This window comes from Megascapheus bottae, chromosome 24 (assembly GCF_031878675.1).
Source record: "Megascapheus bottae isolate mThoBot1 chromosome 24, mThoBot2.hap1, whole genome shotgun sequence".
NCBI classification, from domain to species: Eukaryota; Metazoa; Chordata; class Mammalia; order Rodentia; family Geomyidae; genus Megascapheus; species Megascapheus bottae.
The window spans coordinates 9,028,491-9,045,892 of NC_143532.1; the positions used below are offsets into that span (position 1 = coordinate 9,028,491).

General features: G+C 40.0%; 1 protein-coding gene across 1 annotated transcript in view; it reads right to left on the reverse strand.

Moving 5' to 3' along the window:
• Window positions 1-7,389: 7,389 nt before the first annotated feature.
• The window catches only part of Ap1g1 (adaptor related protein complex 1 subunit gamma 1), a 68,245-nt gene continuing 58,232 nt past the window's right edge, over window positions 7,390-17,402 (reverse strand). Inside the window, exons 20-23 of the mRNA XM_090357326.1 lie at window positions 15,534-15,641; window positions 15,250-15,410; window positions 12,067-12,165; window positions 7,390-8,686 (exon numbers count right to left, since the gene is read on the reverse strand). Of these exons, the coding sequence (XP_090213452.1) occupies window positions 8,585-8,686; window positions 12,067-12,165; window positions 15,250-15,410; window positions 15,534-15,641 (470 nt within the window). The 3' untranslated portion in view covers window positions 7,390-8,584. The remainder of the gene's footprint in view (window positions 8,687-12,066; window positions 12,166-15,249; window positions 15,411-15,533; window positions 15,642-17,402) is intronic.

Consider the following 17,402-nt stretch of genomic DNA (forward strand, 5'->3'; position numbering starts at 1 on the left):
CAATTAATGGGAAGTAGGGCTGTGCCTCCGGGAGTAGGGTGGTAGCCTTGAGCTGAGGAGCTCAGGGACGAGGCCCAAGCACAGGGCCAGAGTTCAAGCCCCATGACCCACAAAAAACAAAACAAAACAAAACAAAACAAAAAAACCACCTCTTTTTCTGTTTAGTTCCTGGGGTGATAGTTCTATGGATCGTGGGCCAGTTTTGGAGCCTTGATTCCAAATGTCAAATCTACTGATTATTAGATCTATACCTTGCCCATATCCTAGCTACTCAGCAGGCTGCAAACTAGAAAATTTCAGCCCTGGGTGGGAGGTATCCCAACCACAAGTCCAGACTTAACAGAAAAACCTGTGAGACTGTCCATCTCCAAGATAAAAAGTCAGGCCAGATGCAGCTACAGTGCCAGCATTGTAAGCAAGCATAGCAAACACAAACCCTGAGATCAAATCTTGGTACAAGCAAGCCTGAAACTCCAAATTTCATCCCTCTCCCAATTTTCCAAAAAGTACACTAATTCTTCTAAATTTTCCTAGAAGCTCTCTAGTCTTAACAGATTTGTATAGCTTCTTCTGTTCATGTACATGTGTTGAATCTTCAAGCTACTTGTAAGGAATTAAACAGTAAAAACCAGGAGCTTTTTGAGCTTTTAACAAGTTGTTAAGATGGTACCATCTAATTACCCATTGTTTTCATTTGGCTAGTCCAACCAACTATATATCTAGAATATACTCATTGTAGACCTAAAACAAGAGTTTCAAATCTAACAGAGTAGTCTGTATCCTTCTCTGAAAATCTTGATCTTGAAAACATTATACACAGGCCAGGAGCATGGCCTAGTGGTAGCATGCATGAAGCCCTGGGTTTGATTCCCAGGAACCAGGTACACAAAATACCAGAAGTGGTGCTGTGGCTCAAGTGGCAGCGTGCTGGTCTTGAGCAAAAAGTGTCCAAGGACAGTGCCCAGGCCCTGAGTTCAAGTCCCAGAACTGGCAAAAGAAAAGAAAAAAAAATACATGCCAAGACAAAATTTGGCAAAGGTTCAGATCGCACATACTTCTGTAAAAGTATGGTTACTATTTTATGAGTTATGTTACATAGATCAAAATTCTAATTTCTACTTATCTTTATTTCATGGGCTCATTTTAATACATGAAAAATAGCTTACCTCTGCAAGCCTGGCATTAGTAAAGCTCTTATGTTTACCATCTCCTAGTTTTTATTCTGCTTTGAAACTATTTTCAGAACTACTCAGTGTAGAGTTCCAGTTCAGAGCTTGCTGGGTAGTTTTCTCTATCAAGGTTACTGCCCTACCTCTGGGCCAGGGCATTGTCCCTGAGCTCTTCAGCTCAAGGCTACCTCCCTACCCCTTGAGCCACAGCCCACTTCCCTTTATCTAGTAGTTAACTGGAGATTAGTGTCTCATGGACTTTAGTACCCGTGTTGGCTTTGAATTGCAATCCTCAGATCTCAGCTTCCTGAGTAGCTAGGATTACAGGCGTGAGCCAGAGACCAGTTTAAAAATCTGTTTCTTCACAAATCCTAACCATAACCCTAACCAGAAACCTAACACTAACACTAAACCAAAACCAAAACCAAACCCGAACTCTAAACCTACACCTAACCCTAATCCTAACCTGAGCCGTAACCTGAATCCTAATCCTAAACCTAACCCTAAATCGAACATGAACCCTTAACCCTAAACCTAACCCCCCAAAATAAAAAATATTACAAGATTAATAAAAAAAAATCTGTTTCTTAATGTATTACACATTACCTTTTCCACCTCTCATGAGTAAGAAGCTCTTTACTGAATAATCACAAGAAAGTGAAAGATCTTGTCTCAGGACCAAAGTTTTAACTTCTAGACAACAAAGTTTTAACTTTGCTAGATAACAGCAGTAACAGAAGTCTACCTAAAATGATACACTGAAAATTATATACTTAATACTTCATATTGCTTAAGGTACCTCTTAAGAGAAAATAAAAGTAATGAGGCCAAATGTTTCAGGGGATCATTTATAATGCTACTTTTTTTCTTTTTTTAATTTGCCAGTCCTGGGCTTGCACTCAGGTCCTGAGCACTGTCCTTGGGCTTTCTCAAGGCTAGAGCTCCACCACTTGAGCCATAGCACCACTTCCTGCTTTTTCTATGTATGTGGTACCAAGGAATTGAGCTCAGGTCTTTGTGCATAGTAGGCAAGCACTCTACCACTAGGCCAAACTCCCAGCCCATGATGCTACTTTTGAAGATACTTTTTTTTTTTTTTGCCAGTCATGGGCTTGAGCTCAGGGCCTGAGCACTGTCCTTGGATTTTCTCAAGGCTAAAGCTCTACCACTTGAGCCACTGCACCACTTCTAGCTTTTTTCTATGCATGTGGTACCGAGGAATCGAACCCGGGTCTTCGTGCTAGGCATGCTTCGCATGCTAGGCAAGCACTCTATCACTAGGCCAAACTCCCGGCCCCTTAAGATACTCTTATAAGACTCAAAATGAGGCTGGGGGAAGTGGCTTGTGCTACTTGGGAGACTGGAAGATCATGGTTCAAAGCTAGCCCAGCAGGAGGTCCAGGAAAGTAGGTGTGGGAGGCACACTTGTAATGCTAACTATACAGGAAGTATATAACACAGGAGGACTGGGATTGCAGTCTCAGGCAGGCTCATTAAAAAGGCCTAAGACCCTATCAAAAATAAAGAGCTAGAAGTATGTGTCAAGTACAAACACAGGCCTTGAATTCAATCCCCAGTACAGCCAAGGAGGACTTACACTTTCATTAACATTGAATATTGTCTCAAAGGTCACATATTCATTCTTTCCCCCAATTGAAGGCAATGTGTATTATGTATGCCAAGGGTTATATAACCATTTCTGGAAATGGTAAACAGTTGAGACTAACCCTAAAAATAAATTCTTCTGGCATTTTTTGGTGCAAAAATTCATCTGCCCTCATCACAGGTTCATCATTATAAAAATCAGTTTTGATCATGCCAAGAGGTAGAAGTCCTTAGAATCCCTATCCTTCTTCCTTTTGCAGCTCCAAACACAAGAGTTTTCTAAATCTTCACATCTTTAGCCACAGAGACTTGTATTTAGATCTAGTTTGCATTCCTTCACAAACTCATCTGGAGGTCTAAATTCATTGCTATTCTGTCATATACTAAGCATATTTATTTTGGTTCCAAATATACAGTATTTACATGGCTTCAACGTGTTGGTTTTCTTTTTTCTTTAGCAGGATATGGAGGGCAAACCTAGAGCTTCACACAGGCTAGACAAATATCATTCCACTAAGTTATACTCTAGCCCATTGAGCATTCTTTTTTTTCCAAATATGGAGACAAGGGCAATGAGGGGTTGGGGGGGGGAGCAAAGACATCACAGCATGGAAACACTCATAAGTGATTCAAATAACTTGGTCCTATTGAACTAATGTTCAAACCTGAGCACAAGTCACTTATCTATTAAGTAAATATTGTGTGCCTATTTACCAGTTAAAACTTTTTCATTGAAGCTGTTACATTTTCATCTAACTACACTGCTGATGAAGTTGTCAACTAAATTTAACATTAGAAACAGATGAATTTTATCTAAGCCATATAGAAGACTTGTTTATGGAAATGTTACTTATCAAACAGTGTCAAAGGGCATTTCTGCATAAACTAGATAATGACCAAGGCCAACACCCTGTTCATTTTCAATCAAGAGACTGTCATATCTTCCCCTTTCTCAATTAAAGGACACACACAGATCATCAGAGTAATTAAAAATAAAAGTAAAAAACAACTTTCAACCTCCAAAAAACAATTCATATAAAGCCAGGCATCATGGTACATACCTGTAAGCCTGGCTGATTGGAGAAAAGAGGTAAAAGGCCCAGACTTGCAGGCAAAAATACGAAACCAGATCTGGAAACAAACTAAAGCCAAAAGGGCTGTCCAGAAGGCCTTAAGTTCACTAGGAATACTCTCCCTCCTCCCCAACACTCACACATTCATTCTCTCTCTCTCTCTCTCTCCCTCCCTCCCTCTCTCTTTCTCTCTCTCCTCCCCCCCCCCCCCCCGGAGTTTATAAATGTGGTGGTACATGTCTGTAATCTCCAACAAGAAGATTGAATTTTATGTTCAAGATCCCAGCCTAGGACATACAATGAGACCCTGATTCACATAACAACCAAAAATTCATGTGAAATAACCATGTAATATACTCCATTTTAGCTGGGCAATCCTTCCCCATCCCAGTCACAGCATTTGACTGCTTGGCAAAAAGCAGCTTATAATTAAAGCCCTGTGACTGCCCTTAATACACATCTTACTTTGATGACCTTGCCAGGAGAACTCACCTAGGTGGAAAAGATAAGCATGAATGTAATCTTATTTAAACTCCCAACTGCCCTGAAGATTTTTTTTTCCCTTTCTTGCTGATAGTTCTGTATAAAAAATGACATTAGCAAGTGCATTTAGATCATCCAAGGCTTCTAATTCACTGGCAAGAAGCAAGGAAGCAAATTTTAAATCATTGAGTATTGACTTTTTATTATCAGTCACTGTTCATAATTTGTTTCAACCAAAAGACAATACACACAGCAGAATTCTAGTGCATCCCATGTAAATGTTTACATCCATTTTATTCCTCACTCGCCTCTAAGACTTATCATTTAATTTTAAATTTTTTTTACATCTCAAAAATATGTCTGCAATAATTAGAACTTCATTAGCTGTTCCACTTGGAAACAGCTTTTTAATATTTTTACAGTAAAGAAGATGTGATGAGGCTTAATGAAAATGTAACTTACAACATTATGGAAGAAAAAGGACCTTACAGGATAGCAGTGGGAGTTCCCAAAGGAAAGTGATCCAAAGCTCTTTCCTGTGAGAGTCCCCAAATGAAAACAAAAAACACACAAAGCACATGGGGGGTGGGACGAAGGGGGGAGGAAACAAGTTCCACCACTCCATCTTGAAGTCAGACTCAGCCTCATGAAAGCTGGCAAAGCAACTGTACAAAGCTGCTTCAGCATTTTCTGCATGTCAGTGTTCCAAGGTCTGGAACAACTGTCTGGGACCCACTTACTGCTAATGCTTTGAAAACATTTTTTCAGCTTCCGGTTCTACCAGCAGCCCCATCCTTCGGAGCCAAAGCTGGTCTAAAGTGTTTTAAACTTCAGGACTTTCTGAACAAATTCTTCCTTCAATGACCCTCCCCTCTCACAAACTAATGAATAACAAAGACATCAACAACCATTCCTGAACCACAGCTTGTGATTATCTGCTTTTTGCTCTCTACCTCTCAGCTCAGGACACCACAGTTAAAATACATTCACTAGGAAAAAAAAAAATCCACATTCAAACTTCCTCCTGCCCCCTAGTTCTCATGGCCCAACTATATTCCAATGTAGAAGATAATGAATTGAACTTCAAAAGTAGTCTTCCCTAACTCACAATCTCTTCTAGAAGGATACAAAAATGAAAAGGATGTCATATACTAGATGGAAATACTCAAACTCTGAGTGCTGGACAATTTTATTAAACATCTACCCTCAAATACAATGAGACAAACAAGGTGTACAAAGCACACCTTTAACCTAGCAAGAAGAAAGCTTCCCCCTCAAATGTTCCACTAAGGAATGTTTCTTTAAATGAGAAAGACCGTAAAATTAATAGACGATCGCTAGACTGTATAAAACTTCCACTACTACCCAAACCACCTCAAGGTAACAGCACCAAAGCAATGTGGGAGGAGCTTCTCAGAGAAAGCACCCTTCCTACAGTTTTGTTTTTTGAGATTACTTAGATGAATTCTCCCTAGATTTCTTGTGGATGGAGCAAATAACAGGATACAAAGTACTCTCCAAAAGGGAAATGCTGAGGTACAAGTGCATGTGAAATTGTCTTACTTATGTGAGGGCTCACTGCTTATCACCCTGGGGTTATTCTGTGGTCACAGAAACCAAACATTCCTCCTTTACAATGGCTCTGAAGTTATAAAATCAATTCAAATTTGCTCCCCCTTGAATGATTATATTTGGGAAAGGAATCACTGAAATGTGCAAGTGTTCACAGAAATTAAGAGATTTCTCTTTTTAGCTGCAATGCCAAGAAAGAGAACTAATGCTGATCCTAGAAACTAAGGCACACTGAAGCTTTCCAAGATCCAATCATGTGAAAGTCTTCACAACCATCAGTACCCTAGGCAGTTTATTTGGCTGCTAGTCCTTCCGTAGGTGTGGTACCAAGCTCAGTCTCTGAAATCACTTCAACCCTACACAGCACCCTTTGTGTTAAGGCCATGATATTTTATTCCTTCTAGACAAAGACCTGGGTGATCATAAACTCTTCCTCATAACTCTGATCTGGCACTGTCTTATACCGTAGTCTTGGCGCAGATTTCTGGAGAGATTCAACTCACTTTAGCAACAAGAAACAAACTAAAAACAACAACAACAAAAACACACACACAAAAAAAACAATTTAAAAAAAAAAACCACACCTGAGCTGGTTAATTAGCTACAAACGCAAGGGAGAAAATAAAGCCTCTACACAAAGAGGAATGTTAAGACAAATTCTATTCAAGAAATCCATCAATATTATGTTAATCCTATCATGTTTCACAGCATTAAATATCCATCCAATGAAACCAGTTTACATGGAACCTTAAGGCTACTTTTCATTGCACAGGCAGAGCAGTTGTGTGAAATATGCACAAGTCCAACACTTATTTACTGAAACCAAGAGATATTGTCCTGTTTAACTCAGCCAATCATTTACCCAATAGAGTAAGTTTCAGTAGCTTTATTCGTATATACTAATAAGCCCAGGAAGTTTCCCTTTTAGAGCCTTTAGTTCAACTCCAGTTTGTCAAATATTACACTAATCTAGCATCTGATACAGTGCTAGGCTGACAAGACACTGAAGATTTTTAAGTAAAGACTTGATGGGGGGGTGGTGGAAAAGATACCAGTATTTATGTTTAAAACTGAAGCCAAAGTAGTCATACTGTACAGTATAGTAACAGTTACACACATTTGAAAAGGTCAGCCCCACTTGTTCTTGTTTGTGTATTTCTTAAGATGTGGTCTTGCATACCTGGCCAAGGTATAGGACACCCAACACGTACCATAGCAAGTCACCGTTACTTCATTCCAGCAATTCAGTCTTGAGCTTTTGTAACATAGGAATCCTTTCTAAAAATTGCTCAGCATTCTTACTAGTTTAAGAAGCTCAAGTCTTTAATGCAGGTATTATTCATGAGATTGGTCTCTTTCAAGAGGCCAATTATTCAGCCTCAGAAAAAGGAATTCCAACCCTATGGTGAACATAAGACTTCCTTTGACAAGGGACAAGGAAGCTACAAGGCTTCACTCCAACACCATAAAGTACAATATAGGAAGAGTTCTTTAACCGTGTGGTCTTTATTTCAGTGCCAGTGTTACAGATACAACACAAATGTTCCAGTTAGAAGGAGGAGTTCAAACGGAATGCCAAGGTCCAAGCCAGGCTCAGGAAATAAAAAGGGAGGGCTGGAGTAATGTATGACTCCAATATGCTCCAGGATGAGTCTGATACTGCTCTTCCTGAGCACAGGTGTTTTGTTAAGGAGTCTGCTCTTTAAAACCGGTAAACTCCTCTTTCCACCCATATACCACAGTTCAAACAGACAAGTGACAGGCTTGGGGGAAACTTTTAAATTTGTGGTCAAAATAGGGTCGTTATGAACTATTAATGTATCTTTTTGAACATGTCCATTTGCATTTGAAGGGGAGTCAATTTTGAAAATCATGGAGAATGCTCAGGACTACAGCTAGAGAATGGCGAGAAAGGGGAGCTGGAAGAGCCTTGGAAGTTTCTATTACAAATAGAGCACCATATCCTTCATGCCAAATCTCAACAAAAGCTCTTTTTAACTGCATCTGTCCAGTGTTTATAAATAACCTCTCAAGGTCTGACCAGTTCTGGGTAACATACATACGTGTGTGTGTGTTTACAGCAATGCACAGAAAAGGCTACCAGGAGCCTAATGCCTCTTTCAAACCTTGGGGGAACCAATAGAAAAAGGCAGGGCTCCCTAATGTTCATTGTTACATTTCCATTCCAAATGCCAGATGTGAAAAGCGTCTGAAGATGGTAACCCAGCTAGTGAGGAATAAATACCCCACCTTGCCCAGTCCGCAGAGAAACAACAGTAAAAAGAAGGGGCCACTCTTGGCTGCAGAGACAGGGTGAGTGTTTTCTCGCCATGAATTCCAATCCTTTCCTCCAGACCAGCTGCTTATTGCCTCAGGAGCCTGGGGAATGTTGATTCTGGCTGCAAATGTAGGAGGGGTGAAGTACAGAAAGGGGGGGAAGAGGAGGAAGAGTGCAAAGTAGCCTCCAGAAGCAGCCAGCCTCAACAGTGGAGGAGAGGATGCTAGTCTTTAACAATGCTTCAAGGTCAGCAGTAACTTCAGGAAAATCCTCCTCAACAGTTCTCTTCTGCTGCTCATGCCCATGGTACAGTTGGGGGTAGGGGGGGACTTGCCGGCAATCACAACCTCCTTCCCAGAGTTCCTTTGATTGAGTGGGATAAGAATGAGACTGGTGCTGGACCCTCATTGCCAGGACTGAGGGGGAAAATTGTTCACCTCTGCTAGATCTTGCATTGCTGAGCCCTTGTGATTATACGTGAGCTTGATCCTCATTCGCAGCTGTTGCTGTAAAAGAAAAGATAATCATAAATATGTTCTAATAAAATATTTCTCTATTGGTTCAATCCATAAATAAGTTTTGTTTTGGTTCTTTTAGAGACAGGATCTCATTACCTTGCACAGGCAGGCTCTAAACTCCTGGGGCTCAAGCTATCCTCTGCCTCGGCCCCCTTACTAACCAGGACTACACGACCATACTTGGCTCCACAAGTGGTTTTTAATCTTGGGAGCCACAAAACACTTCAAAACAAAGCTACTTTTTACAAATAACATACAATACTGGGCACTAGTGGCTCACACCTGAAATCTTAGCTACTCAGGAGGCTGAGATCTCAAGATAAACAGTACAAAGTCAGGCCAGGCAGAAAAATCTGATAGTCTTATGTTCAATTAGCCAGCAAAAAAGCTGGAAGTCAAGTTGTGGTTCAAGTAAAAGAGCACAGGCCTTGAGCAAAAAAGCTCAGGGACTGTATGTACCCAGTATTCAGTTCAAGCTCCCTGCTTCCCCATACACACATGATACACAGCAAACAGCAAACTACCAAAGTATTATTTTAGCTTTACTCTTTTTTTTCTTCCTTTCTTTTTTTCTTTTCCTTCCTTCCTTCCTTCCTTCCTTCCCTCCCTCCCTCCCTCCCTTCCTTCCTTCCTTCCCTGGGTATTGGCCTAGGTGCTGTTGCTGAGCTTTTCAGCTCAAGGCTACTACCCTATCCTTGAGCCAAGCTCCACTTCCTGTTTTCTAGAGGTTAATTGGAGATAAGAGTCACAGGTCCTTTGGTGCTTGGGTTGGCTTTGAACCTTGATCCTCAGATCTCAACCTCCTGAGTAGCTAGGATTACAGGCGTGAGCTACCGCACCTATGCATGGCTTATTCTAGCTTTATTCTTGCTATTATTATTATTCTAGCTATTCCAGCTTTGAGCCGAGGAGCCAACAAGATGAAGTGCATTTCCAGAACACATCATGGACCTAGAAGTATACTAAAAGGACATAACTATTTATGAGCATTTTCCTACTGATATTTGCTGAGTATTTCTGAAAAGATCTAACTCTTATATTCCAAGTCCCTACAAAAATAAGATAAACACATACTTGTCTTATGCTCTGTATTCAGGTATTGTTAATTTGTTTACAAAACTAATACTAAATGTGAACATAAAACTTGTTCTGTCCCCAAAGCAGAAAAGAGAAATAGCTAATTAACAAGAGAAAGTCATAGTTTTAGAGAATGCACTTATTAAGTATACTTTTTTTTTTTTTTGCCTGTCCTAGGGCTTGACCTCAGGGCCCGGGCACTGTCCTAGGACACTTTTTGCTCAAGACTAGCGCCCTACCACTTGAACTACTTCACCACATCTAGCTTTTCTCAGTATGTGGTACCAAGGAATCAAATCTGGGGCTTTTGTGTATGCTAGGCACTCATTCTACTTTTAGGCTATGCTCCCAGCCCCATATATTTTGCTTTCTGAGGCAAATTTCAAGTATTAATGTATGAAGGAAATTTTTATTCCAGGTATCAGATGGTCAAGGAATTTGTGCTTGTGTTAACAACAGTTACTCAAAATAAATAGCACAGGAAATGAAAATGTTACAAGGGGAGGAAAGTATAAAATCTTCATGAAGAATTACCAGAGATCCTTCAAGGTGAAGAAATCTTTTACCCAGCATAGTGACCCAGTGGAAGCCCAAGTTGGAGAATCACCAACCTAGGCAAAATGTGACATTCACTTCAAAAATAATGACTGTAAAAAGATCTGGGGTGGAATTGGCACTGTGGCTCAAATGGTAGTGTTAGCCTTGAACTGAAGAGCTCAGGGACAGTGTCCAGGCCATGACTGACGGAGCAAAAAGAAAAAGAGCTGGGGAATGGGTTAGGCAGTAAAGTGTCTGTCTGGCACAGCAAAGCCACATTCAAATTCCAATAGCAAAAGAGAAAAAGAAAAGAAAAAAACTTTCTCTAAATTGTTTTCAGAAACTATTTCAAAATCAGCCATTTACTTACTATTAAATAAAACCAATTTACTTCTTTGGAGACAATATAGCAAACATATTGCTTAATTTCAATTTCTAAAGCTTTGACTGCTTCTTTTAAAATGACTTGGCTGGGTTTACAATCTTAACGACTTGAGAGGAGAATCAGGGATCAGAGAGTTCATCTCAACTAGTGACCAGATGTAGTAGTGACCAGCTGCTTTTATCCCAAGCTATGGAGTAAGCACAATGTCCAGGTTGAGGTTCAAAGATACCCTGGATAGGAAAGTCCGTGAGACTCTTATTTCTAACATCTCCAGTTAACTACCAAAAGGCTAGAAGTGGAGCTGAAGCTCAAGTAACAGACCATTATCCTTGAACAACAACAACAGAAAGCTCAGGGACAGTGCCCAGGCCCTGAGTTCAACCCACAAGATCAGCACCAAAAAGCAAAACAAACAAACAAAAATTGAGTGCAAAGGGGGCCCTATGGAGTGATTGACACAAGTGGTAGAGTGCCTGTCTGGGATGTATAAGACTTGAGTTCAAACCCCAGTACTAGGTAAGTTAGTTAATTAATCCATCTTTGCCATCCATATTTAACAGTTACAGCAATAAACAGGGGTACTACAACAGATCATACCTCAGATTTCAACTTTGTCTTTTTTGTCATTTATGGAGCCTAAGCACTGTCCCTAAACATTTTTGCTCAAATTTAGTGCTCTACCACTGTGAGCCACAGCTGTACTTCTGGTTTTCTGGTAGTTAAATGAATATAAGAGTCACAGACTTTTCTGCTTGGATTGGCTTTCTGAACTGCAATCCTCAGATTTCAGCCTCCTGAGTAGTAGCTAGGATTACAGGTAAGTGAGCCACCAGTACCTAGCAGATTTCAACTTTTTGCATAGATCTAATTGTTTAAGCTTCCCCTTCTATATAAAGTATACCTTTAATCATCAAAAATAGAGGAATTTTGTTTGCCAGGCACTGGTGGCTCACCCCTGTAATCCTAGCTACTCAAGAAGCTGAGATGAGGACTGCAGTTCAACTCCAGTCCAGCAGCAAAATCCATGAGATACCAGAAAACTGGAAATAGAGATGTTGCTCAAAATGGTAGAGTGCTAACCTTGAACAAGAGAGCTTAGAGACAGCGCTCAGGCCCTGAGTTCAAGCCCTAGGACCAACCAAAAAAAAAAAAAAAAGAATTTTTTTTTTGGTTGCATTTTAATAAGATATCATCAAAGCACTTGAGATCTTAGGCTTGATCTGTATTCTACAAAAGAAGAAATAAGTTGCATCAGGCATTTTCATGAATCTTTGACTGAATTAGAAGAACCCAGAGAAACAAAGAAAAAGTTTATTTCAGGAGCTTGTGTCTTATTCAAATAGTAGCTAGCTTCAAATGTGTTACTCACCTTCTGTGGGTTCAGAACTTTAATGACTTGTGTGATGGTTCCTGTATTAAATGCTGGGACAATGCTGCTGCTAGGAGACAGAAGCTGCAGCTGGAATGTCTATAGAGGAACAAAGGGCACTATTTAGAAAAAGTAATATACAATACTAAATCTGAGTTGTCATCATGTAAAAAGTTAAACATGCCAAGTGCCAGTGGCTCATGCTTATAATCCTTGGAGTTTGAGATCTGAGGACTGTAGTTCTGAGCCAGGCCAGGCAGAAAAGTCTGTGAAACTTTTATCTCCAAAGCAAGCAAAAGGAATACAAGGACAGCAATCCAGGCCAGAGTTCTCAAGTCCCAGTTCTTGGCGGGGAAGGGGGTGGGGGGAAAAGGGGGGGGGGAGAGGGGATCAAATAACAAATTTATCCTAATTTTTGCACTATTTATTTATTTTTCAGACATCAGAAATCGATAGTGTATAAGTACAACTGTCACAAATTGAATTTGTAAAAACTCTGTATTAGGTCTTTGATCATGAACACTTGAAACAAGTCTCTGCTCTTTTACTACTTTTCAAATAGTGACCAATTCTTGTCCTGGCACCTTCATTTAGTAACTGATCAACCATACAGGAAAAAAAAGGAGGTGCGTGGTGGTGGTGTGTGTGTGTGTGTGTGTTTCTTCTTCTAAGGAAAAAAAAAAAGCCAGAGAGAAAACAAGAGAAAATTTTTCCAAAAATAGCAAACCAATTTTTCCAAAAATAACAAATCAACATACAAGTCATCAACAACAGGACTTTATGCTTTTGTGTAATTGGAAGACAGATAACTAGGCCCCAAAGACTTGAACTTTTTGTTTTCTAAAGCCTGCCTAATCTAGAATGGGTCAATGCCTCCCTCTATGAGAGGCAAAGACCTGAAAGAGCCAGCTTGTTAATATGTAAGTGGAACATATCAGGATTGCTCTAAGGCAGACACAGGAAAAGTACATGTAGAATGAGCCTAGATGGCAAAAAAGCTGGATGAGCCAAACACCCTTATTTGTTGACTACTGAAGAATTTTATTTTGTTAACAAAGATGAGGGATAAAACTGCTATCAGCAAGTTAGAATATTATTATACACAGTAGCTGTTATATATACTGGGATTTAAAACACTTTATCCAAGAGAGAAAGACAGTGACAGACACAGAAGTACTCTCTAAAGTCAAAAGCTGCATGCAAATATTCAACCTCATAGAAATAACCATTATGTGGGGTCTTGATCATAATTTTATTGGAATGAATTATGTAAATTAAAATGTTATTCATTACCACCATATTGCATTAAATTTAAGATATCAACTTTAACTTATATCATTTTTTTTTTTTTTTGCCAGTCCTGGGCTTGAGCTCAGGGCCTGAGCACTGTCCTTGGACTTTCTCAAGGCTAGAGCTCTACCACTTGAGCCTCAGCACCACTTCCGGCTTTTTTCTATGTATGTGGTACCAAGGAATCGAACCTGGGTCTTCATGCATGCTAGGCAAACACTTTAACCACTAGGCCAAACTCCCAGCCCCCTTATATCATTATTTTAAGGACTAATAACAAGGAAAATAGGCTGGCTCATTCAACAAGAACAATTTCAGAGACAAAGAGTGCTTAAAGACCCGGGTTCGATTCCTTGGTACCACATACATAGAAAAAAAGCCAAAGTGGTGCTGAGGCTCAAGTGGTAGAGCTCTAGCTTTGAGAAAGTCCAAGGACAGTGCTCAGGCCCTGAGCTCAAGCCCACAACTGGCAAAAAATAAAAATAATAAAAATAATTTAAAAAAATGAAAACTACATAGTAGTATCTATGAAATGTGACGTTTCAATTTTCAAAACATATTACCATAATGCTGTACACAACAGAACACCAAAATAAGGCATGCTGATGGAAAAGGTGATGCTGCTAGAACAGTTTTTTAAGGAACAAGTAAAATACCTAGGTTGACTGACACTGTCCAAAAAGAAATTTATTCATTACCTCACTTATATAACTATAACCTCCCTCTGTGTATCACCTTTATAATAACAATTAAAAATTTAAAAACCACGAGGCTACAATAGCTAATACTTACTGAGCACTAAAAACATAGAAAGTGCTTTCATTAGTTCCTGGCACATGCGTACACGTACACACACACACACACACACACACACACACACACACACACACTCTAATTCTGAGATTTGTAATCCTGGGAAGTAGATTATCTAGGAAGTAGTTCTTATTATCACTCTTCACACTGTAAGGAAGCTGAGGCACAGACACTAAGTGATTGCTTCATATCATATAACTAGTATCAAAATCCAAACAACAGCATTAGAATTCATTTTTGGATCTTAATCACTTCACATTACTTTTTAAAAAATATCTACATCATTCCAGTTCCAAAAAATTTTAAGCAAAGAAAGTAGAAAATTAGCAGTAACTACAAATAAAAATTTTCAATTCCTAAAAGTGTGTCACTTGAATGCCACACTTCACACGTCATTGCAAAAACTGAGCAAACTCAATCTAAACCAGTAGTTGGCAAAGAATGGCTAGAGCTCCACCACTTGAGCCTCAGCACTATCAAGAAAAAATTTAATTCTCATTTAGTGACCAGAGGCTATTAGCCAACAAAATCCAGAATCTTAATTAACATTTAATTCTACATTAGCTTATGAGTTTTTAAATCCTTAGTGCTATATAATGTCTATTTTCTAGAACTTTCTTTTCTCATTATTAGAATTTTCTTTCTTTCTCCTTCAAAATACTAACAAGAATATCTGAAGACAAGGGCTGGGAATGTGGCTTAGTGGCAGAATGCTTATCTAGCATGCATGAAACCCTGAGTTTGATTCCTCAGTACCACATAAGCAGAAAATGGCCAGAAGTGGTGCTATGGATCAAGTATTAAGAGTGCCAGCCTTGAGCAAAAGAAACTCAGGGACACATCCCAGGCCGTGAGTTCAAGCCCCAGGACTGGAATAAACAAACAAACAAACAAATGTGGAGACAAGTAAACCTTACTCACTGAAAGTAATATCCTTCAGTGAACTATCAGTTTCGGTATTGTTAAAAGTTAAACATACAAATTTAATCTCCAAACTGCACGCTTCACATACACGAAAAATAAAAACAAACCAAGAGCCTGTAATCAATCTTTTTTAAAGGACAAAAGAAGTTATAGTACCTTTGGTACTGCAGCCTGGAAAACAAAGTCTGTCATGTCTAGCTCTGTGCTGTTGGAGGCCTGTATCGTTATCACTGTTACACTGGGGTTGGTGTTTGACCGTTCAAAGGTGAATTCTATCTTCAAGCCATTCTTACTGTATGCGGTGATGGGGGGTATACCTGGGAAAGTACAAGATCAGATGTAGTTTACTCTGTCAGACTAATGCTTGGGAATTGTTACTTCCTTTTCTCAACCATCTCTCCTGGCTCAGTGTTCCATGATGGTAGTAACAATAACTGTACCTGTAGCAATGTCATTGAAGAGAGGCTGTGATGAAAGCCCATCCAACAAGAAAGGAGGCTGGGATATCTGTGGAACTGAGGCAGGAGTAGGAGCAGTAGCTGGAGCACCTAAAAGAAATATTCCAATGGAAAAATCAGCCTTAGCTGGTGTGTCAAAGCTAAGTAAGAAAACATAAAATATTACAATGATCTCAGGTTAAGGAAAGGATTCTGTAAGCAACATTCAAAAAGCATAGATCAGCTGGGCGTGGTGGCTCACCCCTGTAACTCTAGCTACTCAGGAGGCTGAGATCTGAGGATCACAGTTCAAAGCCAGCCCAGGCACTAAAGTCCATGAGACTTTTATCTCAAATTAACCACTAGAAAGCCAGAAGTGCCACTGTGTCTCAAGGGGTAGGGTGGTAGCCTTGAGGTGAAGAGCTCAGAGGCAGTGTCCAGGCCCAGAGTTCAAGCCCTACAACCCCCCCCCCAAAAAAAAAAACCCAAAACAAATAAGCAAACAAAAAAAAATCATAAAAAAAAAAAAAACATAGACTAGGGGCAGGGCCAGCAGCCTAGTGGTAGAGTGCTCGCCTAGCATACGCGAAGCCCTGGGTTCAATTCCTCCATACCACATGCACAGAAAGAGCCGGAAGTAGCACTGTGGCTCAAGTGGCAGAGTACTAGCCTTGAGCAAAAATGTGTCCAAGGACAGTGCCCAGGCCCTGAGTTCAAGCCCCAGGACTGGCACATTTTGACCATTAAAAAATCCCATCAAGTTGGATGATGGCTACTTACACCTGTAATCCTAACTACACAGGAGTTTGAGATCTGAGGATTGCACAGCCAGCACAGTCAGGAGAGTCTATTAGACTCTTAACTAATTAACCACCAGAAAAAACAGGAGGAGGGCTGTGGCTCAAAGTGATAGAGCACTAGCCTTGTGCAAAAACAGCTCAGGGACAGTGCCTATCAGAGACCAGGCAAAGATGTCTCATGCCTATAATCCTAGCTATTCAGAAGGCTGATATCTAAGGATTGTGGTTTGAAGCCAGTTCAGGCAAAAAAAATCCGAGACTCCTATCCAAGACTCCAAGTAACCACCAAAAAGCCCCAAGTAGATCAATGGCTAGGATTCCAATTCAGAACCTGGGCACTGTGCCTGAGCCTGTTGCTTAAGGTTAGTGCTCTACCACTCGAGCCTCAGCTACACTTACAACTTTTTTTTTTTATGTTTAATTGGAGATAAGAATCTCAGACTTTCCTGCACAGGCTAACTTCAAACCTTGATCCTAAGATCTCACCCTCTTGAATAGCTAGGATTATACGAATAAGCCCAGGGCTAACTAGGAGTGCTTCTGATTAAATCTTGGATGTGTACAGGGAGAGCTTGTACAAAGGTATCATAGCAAGACAATTTCTAACATTGAATTACTGGGGGAACAAATGTTTATCATAAGAACAATGGATAAACTGTAGGATTAAAGTATCAGAAATAGGCCTGGCACCAGTGGCTCATGCCTGTAATCCTAGCTATCAGGAGGCTGAGATCATAGTTCAAAGCCAGCATGAAAGTCCATGAGACCCTTAGCTCCAATTAACCACCAGAAAACTGCAAGTGGCACTGTCACTCAAGTGGTAGAGAGCTAGCCTGGAGCTGAAGGGTTCAGGGACAGTGCCCAGGCTGAGAGTTCAATCCCCATAACTAACAAAAATGAAAAAATATCACATGTATTCTTAGAGAAAATCAGAGTTTGCCTAAGACATATGAACAACGTATAGGACCTCAACTCTGAAGTTTTATCCTTTCTCTCGTGTACAAGTAAACAGTTAAGGGGAACAGCAGAAAATCACTGTTTCAAACTCTCAAAAAATACATACTATATTTAA